The sequence below is a fragment of the Rhipicephalus sanguineus genome, chromosome 1 (genome assembly GCF_013339695.2).
Source record: "Rhipicephalus sanguineus isolate Rsan-2018 chromosome 1, BIME_Rsan_1.4, whole genome shotgun sequence".
Lineage (NCBI taxonomy): Eukaryota > Metazoa > Arthropoda > Arachnida > Ixodida > Ixodidae > Rhipicephalus > Rhipicephalus sanguineus.
The window spans coordinates 177,425,702-177,438,286 of record NC_051176.1 but is presented as its reverse complement, the minus strand read 5'-3'; the positions used below and the strand labels follow the sequence as shown (position 1 = coordinate 177,438,286).

At 42.9% G+C, this 12,585-nt stretch overlaps 1 protein-coding gene across 3 annotated transcripts in view; it reads left to right on the top strand.

Annotated features, from left to right (window-relative positions):
* Window positions 1-3,669: 3,669 nt before the first annotated feature.
* The window catches only part of LOC119402947 (protein transport protein Sec24C), a 65,950-nt gene continuing 57,034 nt past the window's right edge, over window positions 3,670-12,585 (top strand). For all 3 annotated transcript variants that reach the window (XM_049417959.1, XM_049417963.1, XM_049417957.1), the window contains exons 1-3: window positions 3,670-3,810; window positions 7,160-7,341; window positions 10,876-11,408. In XM_049417959.1, the coding sequence (XP_049273916.1) occupies window positions 7,161-7,341; window positions 10,876-11,408 (714 nt within the window). In that variant the 5' untranslated portion in view covers window positions 3,670-3,810; window position 7,160. The remainder of the gene's footprint in view (window positions 3,811-7,159; window positions 7,342-10,875; window positions 11,409-12,585) is intronic.

The following is a 12,585-nucleotide window of genomic DNA, read 5'->3' as shown; positions in this document are numbered from 1 at the left end:
CATGCAAATGGATTCAAGGCTTTAGAATGAAAGGATGAAAATAACATATATAAAACATGATAATTTCACAGGCTCATATCAAAGATGTAGGTGAGGCATCAAGACGGGAAACGAGCAAGCTCTCTCAAGTATTGGAGGAACTGTCAAAGCCAGTCAACGAGGTGAAAATTAATCAAACTTGAAATTGTAATGTTTAAAAAAAAAAAGAGAGATTGTTTTAAGAAATGAGGACAGCATGAAATTGCTTATTTCATCAATATGACAAGGGTAGCTGCATTGTACACTATACAGAACAGAGATGTAACGGTTGGATGTGGTATAATTGGGGAAGAGACTAGTGGCCGTGCAAGGCATGCTGAGGGGCAAAGTGGCAGATGGAATAACAGTTGATTGGAAACTGTGGGCCACTTAGCCTTAGATGACCTGGATTATCTGAATGAAACGGTAGAAGAAAGAAACTGTATTTATATAAGAGAGCCTACATGGCTCAGTCTTGAGCGGGTTACCTCTAGTTAGGTAGAAATTAGAATAATAAAATCGGTTTTGAGTACACATGGCAGGCATAATGAAGTAAAAACCATTGACTTACCGATATCCTTGCAAAGTATAATCAATGTATTAATCATAATCATTGCATTCAGTCGCTACAGTGTGTCAGAAACTTGGAGGTTAACAAAAAAAGCTTATGAAGAAGTAAACGATCACACAAGAGTGACAGAACAGTAATTATTGGGCATAACATTAAGAGGCCAGAAGTTAATGTGGTCAGGTGGTCCTGCATTGCCTATCTGGCACTGAAAAAAAAAAATACTAATGGTCCCAATCACAGCCTTTGCGGAAATTAAGTAGTATCATGTGAGTTGTCCACTAGCAAAATTATGTGGACCAGAATCCCTTTCTTTTGGTTGTGTTGTGACATAATTTCCATTGTATTGAGGACTTCGGATGCTTATTCCGCCCTTCCACATAACACAAGTGGAGGAAACTTGGCAGGGCAAGCTCAGTCTGGTCCCCACAAAAATTTTCAGACGCTGTTTCAGCATGCTGCAACTTCCAGGTGCAGTGAGCACTGTACGGCATTGAGTTCAAGGTAAGTGCTGCGACATTTTCTTGCACATAATTTCTTTATGTTAAACTTGTGCCTACATAATTTCAAGGCAATAAAGTGCACGCACACTAACAAATTCAGTTAGCACTAGTGTTCATGATCAGATATACAAAGCCCACTTGATTGGGGCAAACAGTCCCGAGTGACCTCTGCCTCTTCAGTTACATTCTCGCATCAGTGCTTGCTTTTTATGCACTTGACTGTCATATCGGTGCATCTTTGAGCTTTTAGCTGACTGCTGTTTTCCATTTTATATTATACACAAAAGCGGGTGGGGAACATCTTTGTCAGATTTTGCAGGGTACAAGTGCAAGCAAGGAACATGAAGCCAGCTGCAGATCTTTTTGTTTTCACTTGGCTGCCATGGCGCTCTGTCTTGGCTATGCAAAACAAAAAACAGCACAGTAACTTGGGTACAGTTTTTTGTGTGAGTGGTTGTCAATTCAAAGACACCAATTTTCATTTAGTATCCTGTCCATGAACAGTCCATATCCAGCATTCTTGCCTCTGCTTTGTTGAAGTGGGATGCAAAGTGGTGCAATGGAACATTTGGATCCAGTCGTTGTTTGTGGCAGTTTATGACCCAACAGTAGCGTCAATGATGATGCTTCTTTGCACCGCAAAATGCTGTAGCGCTCGTTTTAATTTTCTCCATATGTCTGACGAATGAGATGATTGGATGTTCTACTACAGTTTGACAATGTGCGAAACCAGTAGAGAGTTACATGCAACACACGCTAGAATAAAGAGCTGCTTCGTGCCTGATAAATGCACAGCTGTCTGAGGTAGGGAGTTGAGCTTTGCACAACTCAGTTTCATCCCTTGTGCCAGCAGGTAAAGCCACATGTTTATTTTTATTTTTTTAAAAACTCCAGTGCGGGAGGCCTATTGGAAAGGCCTAGATAACAGCTGAGCAGGCAATGTAACAAAGTAGAGTGGAACTCTGGTGATTTAGTGTGGTAGTGAAGTTGATGTCGAGGGAAGCAAAATGCATTTCAAATGAAATTATAGAATTTGTACACACAGGATAGAAGCCTCTTTGGCTGAGTCTTGCCAGCACTCTTCATTGATATATTCATTTATTCATATTATGCCCCAGAGAAGCATTGAGTAGGGCAGGTTGCAGTAAAGTAACAAGCAAGGCATAAAAGTCAATGAACAAGGCAAATGAAAAGTCATTTAGCAAGGAAAATGAAGAAATTTGTACTTATTAAAGGGGAAAAAAAAGGCTAACTGTAGACTAGTGCAGCAGCAGACAAAGCAGAAAAAGCATAGTTATAAAAATTCAATTTTAAATTTTGCAGGGTCGCTTTTTAGTACGACTTGGAAGATTATATGATAATGCGATGACATATGGCAATGCAGAATTATTGAATGCCCGTGCACGACCAAAAATTCTTCTAAAACTGAGATCACTATGAAATTTAGCAGGTGTATGTGAAGTAATTTTAAGACAGACGACTAAACCATGAGTTATTGATGTATTTATGAAAGGAGCCATATAAGGTAGCAGAACAGTGGGAATCCCAGTAATACATAAGCATAATACCAATGTTCAATCATTCTGGATTGACGATTGTGTAACGGCTTTGTACAAAGGAGGCAGCATGATTTCGGATGGGTTCCAATTTATTTACTCAACTAAGTGCTTTTGATGAGATCAGATTGATGAATGATATTTCAGCTGCGTGTGGCCAAAGGTTTGGTTGCCAAATGGTAGATGGGTATGATAGTTTCCAACGAAAGAAAATCTCAGTGTGAGTAAACCTGGCAAGGTTAGAACAAAGATAAACTTGGCCCGTCTTCCCTCAGTCCCTATCGTATTGTACCATTATGAAAGATAATCGCCGAGGTACGTGTTTATGTGGAGCTCGGAGAATTTAAGATGAACAAATTTTGCTCTTATGGCGTAAAAAAATTAGGCAACCTTTTAGACGTGTCTAGTGCCATTTCTTTTGTTTCACGACACGGTGGCCCTGAAAAGCTTCGGTGTAGCACGCCACTAATCTGCTTAGGACGACTTTAGGCAGCTGACACGAGCGCACGTGCGGATGCTTTGTTTGTATCCTCAGGCCTATGGCACATACCCACTCTGGGGGATTGGCTAATACCCGCTCTTTATTCTTTCCCCTGCTCCATAAAGCCCCTTTACAATCTGCGGGCTTTCTTACTCCCCGATTCCCTGACCATAACCGGAACACTTGACCATAACCATGTTCAGACTGGAGACTGGTGCTTTAGCGGCAAATAATCCTATTCGACACTGGCATAGCGTGCGAAGCCTAAACAAATGTGTAAAAATTTTGGGCTGCTCTCGCGTCGACGATTTCAAGAGCGCTTCTCCATGCTTTTCGGTATGTCCCATGGTCATGGTCTCCGGTCTGTCCACGATGGTCTGCTCTGCAAAGCCGTTTAAAATTTTTATTGCCGCCAGAATTTATTGCTAAAAACACCATTATAACGTTATTGTACTGTTTTATAGTGGAGGTTTTGACGGTAATTTAATATTTCGACAAAATCTTTGTTGTTGCCGCAGCGTGCAGTTGCCAGGCGGCGCCAGCGTCCCGCGCATGCGTAAATAGTATCGCTTTTACGTGGCATGTCGCTGCTGCGAGGATTCTGCTCGCAGAAGCGGCGAAAATACTAGTAATTCACTCTTGTTTATAGTAAGAAAGAACAAAGTTATCCGTCTGATTAGACAAGTGAGTCAATTTTACTCTTTTCTGTGACGCTTACAGTTATTTATTTAGTTCCATAACCTTGCCGTAAGTGATAAGCGCTACCGGTTGGGCTGGCTGAGCACGTTATATACGTGCGCAAAGCGACTGGTTCGTAGGCAATCCAGCTGATTTGCCACACCAAAGGCCCCACGGTTCCTTGTGGACTGACAAACAGCGGAAAATAGCCCACAGCGGAAGGCCATGACCGCACTCTGTGTTTTGTTGTGGGATCTGTGCCGACTTTGATTACGTGTAACTTGTGGAGTAGGTGACGTGACTTGTTGGTGGAGTGAGAACATTTTTCCTGGTCCATCACGTTTCCAGTTTGTCGGAAGTAGGTCTTCTCGTACTGCTTTTATCTGATGCGTAGAAACCGCTGTTGGGCACACACGAGTGGGACATGTTTTTGCGCTAGCCGTTGTAAAATGTTGACAGATGCGGTTGGTTGCGGTGACACGCTCGGGCCGTACGCTGCAGAGACCGTCACTGTCATGAAATTATTGTCATATCCCCAGACTAACGCTGCTCTCTTTGGACATTTTACAACGCTGATTTCTGGTACGGATCAGAACGCGGCGTTCTGTGTATTATGTTCTGTTTCGGCGTTTCCATCTGCTATAATGCTAGTCTGTTTTGTGACGTGCAGGGCGTTTTCACAGTTCAGCGCTTGCCTTTGCTGGTGTATCACCAGCTAGCAGGCGCATTTTACCCCCTGAATTCGAAGCCATATGTCATCCGAGGCCGAATGTTTTACTTGTGAAAGTAAAACATGTCCCCCGTCGTTCATATCTACTCACAGCTGAGCGTACGATGCATCCGTCACCGCATTTCAGTCCGCTCGGTATGTGTGTTATCCGTCTCCATGACCTTGCATCATTCATGCGGAACGTCTGCAAGCTCCTTGGCTTCACTGAAGGTCCTATAACTAGCACGGTAATAACGAGCCGTGTTGATCGCACTTTCACCGTTATTTCAGCTTCTCTCACACAAAGCTTTCATTTTGATATGATCTGTCTACATACATGTGTCGGGAAATCTGTGGTGGCTCTATTTGCACAGTACTTCAGTCACTTCCATTAGAGTTACGTTGTGTGACATTAAAAAGCCTTGAACTTTCAAGTAGAAATCACTTTCCAAGATGCACGAGACTGCTGTGTTTGGAACAGGTGTCAGCTGTATGCAGTTCGGTCTAATGCACTCTGAGAGCCGTATTCTGTAAGGAATCATTTCATTCTTCTCAGTTCTTAACATTCTGAGCAAATGGTTGATGCCAACCAGTTTTAACGAAGGTGTGGTGTCACTGACGAAAGGAAAACAGAATGGAAAATTAGAAGGAAGCATACATAAACAAAAAACTGTGCCCCATGTAAGTATTAATTATTTCAGTTGTCAGGGCTGAAGGTAGTGTGAAATAGCACAGCCGACTACTCTTCATTTGACCTTCCACCCTTTAAGACGGTTCTCTATTCAAGCGTTGGATAACTTGAACCATTTGCCTTGCTGTATTCAAACTAATGGAAGTGCAAGAAAGTATCCCCTTCCTTTCCATTGTGCCATAAAGAAAATGGAAAGTGAAGGAGCTTCCTACACGAATTAATAGACATGAACTTCTTTGTGCTGTTTGGGCAATGAAACGTGTTGGTACTGTAATGTTTGGGATCAAAGTTTCAGAGCTCAATATGGCTGTTATTTGTAAGCTAGACTACAGAAAGAAAAGTGCTGCTTTGAATATTTTTCACTTTTTTATGAAATTTGTTATACATTTTGCCTCTGAAGTTCAGAATATTTTAAAACTGTGAATAGTTCATATCTTCTGCTGTTTATGTGATGATATTGTGCTGTTTGTGTGATGTTTTGCTGTATGTTTCACTCAAATGCTTGGTAGGTACTGCTGGGCTGGTTGGTGATACATGTTATGAGAACCACAGCACAAATTCAAGAGACGAGGACAAAACATTTACACACAACACAGGTGCTGAACTGCGACTATGATTTTATTGCCATGCAGCTTGTGCTGCCTGCGACAAGCAATGCATCTATGCAAAAAGGGAAGGATAAGGGCGATACGGGAGCCATAAAAGATATCACAGGAAATTCATATAGTCTAATTATATGGATATGACATGAATGAAAACCAAACGAGACTGCTAGAAATATCACAGGAAAATCATTTGGCCAAATCAAACTAAGTTGCACAGCAGTAAAATCGTAGTTGCAGTTCAGTGCCAGTGTCGTACGTAAATGTTTTTTCCATGTCTCCTTAATTTGCCCTGTAGTTGGCACATCACTCAGCTGTTTAAATGCATGAGTTAGTAGGCACCTGCATTGACTGCATACGGTGCTTTATTTGTTGATGGGCGATTAATTGTCTGTGAGCCTCATTTAGATATTAACTGTAGATGCTCTTCCCCTTTCTTTTTTGCCCCAGCCATGGTATTGTTCATTCACACCTCACTAACGACTGAAATACTTCATCTATTGCCGCAAATGTTGAATGCTTTCATTCTGCTGCTAATTCCATTTTTCATCATCAGCTTACTAGTGTTGCTTTTGTTACTTCACTTATTACTTAGTTTATGAAGGTAAACACGTGAGGGCTGTTCCTTATAGCTGTACTCAAGTGGCCCCTCACTAAGCCTCGTTGCAAATTTTTGTCATATATTGGAAGGTGTAACCCACTGTCTAGGGAGCGTTTTAACAAAATAATTTCTCAGATTGATTCATTATTGCTCAAGTTAGACAAAATTGAACTATCCCATTGCCATGCCTCCAGGAGGCGAGCTTCACTATCAGAACAGACTCCCTTCTCCTTGACAAAGCATCCGCAAGCAGCGTGCCTGCCCTGCATTCTCCCAATAGCCAGAGGTCAGTGGGTGTGTCACATTCATGTGAGATTTCTGCCTTTTTTTTCCCGTACTCTTTTCATATTGCTTCGCGGTGCATTTCCTGTAGTGGCATCACAAGCTTTGCATTGAACAAAGAACTGAACTCATGTGCTATGGTCTTTAATGTTCCAAGGCGCACCTATTATGTAGGGAATGCACGCATGAGACTCTACTTTGAAGTCCACTTTTCACACCATGCAAGTATATCATGCTTTGCAGACATAATCGCCACCAAGTGATCTATGTGCCATGCTTGTTTGCAAAATCCAAACCTTATGAGGGGCCCTTTAAGGTTTGCGTTAAAGGAATGAAGATGAAGAAAAACTACGCAGGCAATAAGCTAAAAATGCAAGTGCCAAGATGTGAATTGTTCAGTGCGTTGTTATTATAGCTGGAATGTATTGAAACAGATCTTACAATCTTCTTCACTTTCTTTGTATATGCAGCATGAATCCACCACAGCTGGGAGGAGGAGCAGTGTATGGAGGTCAGCCCTTTGGCGAGCCCCACATGCAGCAGCCTGGGCCCCCTGCTTTTCCCCAGGGACCACCGGCACCTTTCATGGCCCCAGCTTCTAAGGCATACAACGGTGTGGATGGTTATGCAGCCGGTGCAGCCAGTGTTGCCGGTGAGTGCTTCAGGAGAGACCACAGTCAGTATCTTGCCCATCTGGTTGCTCTACTTTGCCCCTGCTGTGTAGACTTGAAGATTGCTTAAGTCTATCACCTCATTTCATGAATGGGGTCAGTCTGCTGCATTTTGGTTTACACACTGGAAGTTGTAAGGTGCCATCTGAGAAGCATTTTACAGAAAATTTTTCAAATCAGTTCTTTATTGAGGGAGTTCAAAGAAATTGAACTTTCCTGTTGCCGTGCTGCCAGGAGGTGAGGAGAGCTACTGTTAGAAGAAATACTCTTCCCTTTTGCCTTGGCTAGCAACAACAAGTGGTGTACCTTTTATGAATTTTCCCATGCGCTGGAGCAGCCAGAGAGTGTATTTTAAGTGGTGGTATTGTCTTGTCTGCATTAGCTGATCAACTGAAGTGGCATCCTACAGTCAGTAATGTTACTAGTGCATGTGAATTTGACTCTCGCTCAAAGCACGTATTTCTTGAAACGAAAGGAGGAAAGGAGATGACTCTTAGGGGCTCGTTTTTTCTTTGTTAGACACAATATTGTGTCTAACAAAGAAAAAAACGAGCCCTTAAGAGTCATCTCTTTTCCTTCATTCATATCGAGGGTCTCGTTCTGGCAGACTTGATGCCTTCAGGTAGTATGCGAGGGATTATTGGTCAGCTACCAGCTCGTAAAAAGATCACGTGCTACGTGACGCCAACAGGCAGAAAAAAGTGTGTTCCACACTCGGCGCCATGGCTCCGATTGCCGCTGACTAACACTCCTAGGTTTAAATGTACATATATACCCCATAAAGTGGACGGGAGGATGACCGCCGCCGTAGCTTATTGGTAGAGCATCGGACGCGTTATTCGAAGGTCGCAGGTTCGGTCCCTGCCGGCGGCAAGTTGTCTTTTCGTCCACTTTACTTTCTTCACGTTTATATTCTAAATACTACAGATAACACTCCCTATACTTTCCTTGGCGATGTCTGTTAGTTCTCATTAATATTGTGTCTGAAAAGAAAGGGGCACACTTTTTGAAATTGTTGTCACTTCCAAGCCACGGGACCATTCCTTACTTTGTAGACACAGTCCCGACTGCCAGCTCCGCGCGTGTTTGCTTGCGATGCCGAAACCCAGGGAAGTGCCCTTTAAAAGGACACAAATCAGAAGCACTTACCCCCATATTTTAAAACAAGCCTCGACTTGAAGTTCATCCTTCCCTAACTGAGTTGAGTGAAACGCCGCTGCACGACTGAAAATAATGCTGCGTTTCTCAGTAATTGCTGCCGAATAGCACTCATATACAATGACCCCTTCTGCCGAGGGGCGGCGCTGCCATCGATATTCTCATGTCAAGGTGGAGTGTATATTGCGAGGATGCTCTAGAATATGGGGATGGATAAGGTTGTACTGATCAGGTATTCTATAAAAGATATTTTCATTAATATTGCCATAATAAATTCATTATTAGAAGAGAAAATGAAGGTGAAAGCTAAATTTTTAAACTTTCATGCTGAGGACCCAGTGCTTTTTCTTGTGTAACTATTGCATCATTGATTTTAAGTTGTTTTCATTTTTGCGCTGGCATTGGCTAAGTAAAAGTTGCCACAACTGGCCACATTCGATCATTGGCTCCTTCAAAAATGCAATGTAGTTCATATTTATGAATTAACAATTGACTAGGCTGAAGCGGACTTTGTGAAAGTTTGTGGCATCATGATGAGCTAGTGTGAGAATTTCAAGACAGTGATGCTGCTTGTCTCCTTTTGGCACTCTTTCTGGTGTACTGTAAAAAGGTCATTTGCTAATAAAGGGGAAACTATCATCTTCGTTAGTACCTGCCATCACATTATCAGCTTAATGCCTAAAAGACCCCTCACCATGCCCCATTGCAAATTTTAGTCATGCACTGTAATCTTTTCAAATTGATTGGGTTTAGAGGAAACTGATGTATCTAGCTGCCAGGTGGTGAGCTTCATTGCCGATGTGGGCACTCTCTTCTTCTGCCTTGACTAATGTTTGCAACCAGTGTTTCATCCCTGCTTTCTCCCACATACCGAAGCAGAGGAACCACACAACATTTATGTAACAAGCCCCACCTTCTTTTTTATTCACTACCTATTTCACTTCATGGTACACTTTCTGTGGTGGCATTGTTCATTCCACACTACAAGGTCGTGTGATGTGGCCAGTAACATTACAGACAGTGTGTGTTACATGGGGAGTGTGTGCATCCTACTTTCACTGTCGCTTGAGGTGCTGTTCCTCAGGCGGGAGGGCACACGCATCTTTTACTTTGAAATTTATACGGCTTTCACACTGCGCAGCTGTTTCATACTGTGCATACAGGAATTGCCACTGTGTGATCTGCATGTTGAATTTTGCAATGCCGAAACCTGGCGAGGGTCCCTTCAAGCAACTTCTTTTTAAAGGAAATCGTTTGCACATGGAACTAAACTGTGTATTAACGCAATCTTGTAACATACTAGTCTCTGCTAAAAGTGCATTTATATTGTTGATGATGAGCAACATTGATGAGCCCATGAGCCTTGAACTGATAGTTTGGCATGCGCAATGCCACATGAATGCTTCTTTTCAACCTTGAGGGCTGCATACCTCCGAAAATGTGTAGCCATTTTCCATGCTGAGCTATTTTCGGAATATTGAACCTGGGAACATTTTCAATATTAAAGTCAATTTGTGAGCTTTTTCTCCATTGATAAGCAGTTTAATGCCTTGCTGTCATATTGTACCATGTGCAATGCCTTGCTGTCAGTATTGTGCCATGTGCAAAAAAAAAAATATTGCCATGAAGTTGTGTTCACTCCGGAGCATTCACATTTTCCTTTCTTTGTTTCTTTTGACAAACCTAGCCTCTGCTTTTGTTTTATAGTGTTAAAAATCTGAGCATTGTGAAAATAACAGTGTGAACAGAGAACGAAAAAAATAACCACAAGACAGAGTGCTGTGCTGTGGTTCCTTTGTTCATCCCATGTTCACGCAGTTCAATTTTCTTAGTGTGAAATATCTCGTATATACATGAAGTTCTTGTTGCCGCAATGAGCTAAAATATCCTTTTTCAATTTTGTGCTGTGTATTCCATATGCATTATCTTAGGCAGATTATGTATATATTATGTAGATTGCATTCCTGTTCATACAGGTTACTTGTCAGAAAATAATAACTGTGGTATATGAGGGTGTAAGCTCGGTGTCCTTCAATAGTGCCGACGTCTGGTCAGTCTACTTGTCATAATAACTCTTTGTGACTTTCCCATCCTTTTTGTGTTAAAATGAAGATTAAGTGGTATAGTTTTATACCTTAGAGTTTCCTTGGGTTTGTGGTGCAAATGACAGGACAGAGACCAAGAGCAGACAAGATGGTGCCTCATATTTTGTGCCTCTGGTCATTGTCAAACCTTGTACACAGTACAGCTATATATGTATTGTTGGAGGAGTTCATGTTGAAGCAGCTTTCTTTTCTGAGCAACATTTTGTTGTGGATCTTGGTTATGGATTGTGCAAATTTTATTCTTTGCTGCAGGTGGCCTACCATTGGGGGTCCCTCCCCCCAAAATGGGAATGGGAGCTCCACCTGGTGTTTACACGGGGCCTCCACAGCCTCAGCAGCAGCCTCCTCACATGCATCAGCAGCAGCCACAGCCATTGCCACCACAGCACTCACAGCAGCAGATGCCACCACCTTTGCATCAGCATGCGCCACACATGCACCAACAGCAACCTCAACTACAACAGCCACAGTTTCAGCAGCAACACCAGCAACACCAGCAACACCAGCCAGGTGCACCACCTAAGGGCATGCCCTTTCAGCAGCCAGGTCAGTTTGCGCCAAGACAAGCTGGTTCTCAGGAGCCTCCTGGAATTCAGAGGGCGCCCATGCAAGCGCCACCCATGCAAGCGCCACCCATGCAAGCGCCACCCATGCAAGCGCCACCAATGCAAGCGCCACCCATGCAAGTGCCACCCATGCAACCGCCACCCATGCAACCACCACACATGCAAGGCCCACCGCCTGTTGCTGGCCAGAGGCCTCCTATGACTGCTACACCGGACCAGGTAGAACCCTTATTTTATTGTTCTGGTGTACTAACTACATTTAGCTACAAAAAGCATGCCATGCACAGGATGTCCTTGAATTTGGAAAAGGAGGCTCATTGCATCAAAACCTGTTGCAGTGGTCTCATGGTAACAGATAGCACTGATGCATACATTCATAATATGGTATTGTAAAAAGCGGAGACCATTTAGCACTCGACAGAACAAGAGGGAAAAGCAAGTTTCCCTGTAGAGGGTACTTGAAAAGCGCGAAAGACGAAGACGAAAGAAACACATACAGTCAAACCTGACTATACCGAACCCTGGTATATATCCCTTATATCAAACTATTTTCAAGCACGAAAATGTTTTAAATTCAATGTATAAGAAAATTTTCGGTTGCATCAAAGAAAAATGGCCAGAACACTTGATATATCGAACATTAGGCAGTGGAATACGCCCCAAAAAGTTGGCTTTCCATCACAAGATGTTGGCTTTTTCTTACAGAAGGGGCTTTCTCGCATGCATTTGGGAGAGTGAGCGGTGTGATTAGGAGGGCAGTGCACAGAGTGAATAGAAACCATCGCTTGCCATCGTGTGCCTTCTCCCATGATTCCTCGTTGCCGTGGCCATTGTGCGGGGTTGCTGTTTGCTTCTCAGCTCCCTTTAACCTGGCCATTCTCTGCGAAGCCGGCGATAGTCAACACAGTTGAACGTAGAGAAAAGAGGTCTGATGTCGCCGCTGCATAGCGCATCCCAAGAAGCACGCTGAATGTGATATAGAAAAACAATGCTAACATTAATGCCAAGGCAGACTAGAGGCTTCCGGCTCCCGATGAGTATGCACAGCTGCGTTTGTAGATGTTGAGTCGCTGTTTACATCGATACCGTATTTTCTTGCCTACAACCCGCCCCGCTTTAACCTGCACACCCAACTACAAACTGCGAAAAAATAAAGATAAAAATATCTTCCCTGCGTATTGGCATAAGCGGCCTTCCTTGCATTATCGCGAAGCAGAGCCGTCATGCAACTTGTGCACCGAAATTCGCATCTAAAACAAAAACATGGTAAATTATTTCTTTAAAAGTTTTATATCGAACTGACAATATATGGAACTAATTTCCATTTTTTAGTGAGTTCAATATATGCAGGTTTGGCTGTACAACAGGACTGGCACTGCTTCACAGTTCCCCTGCT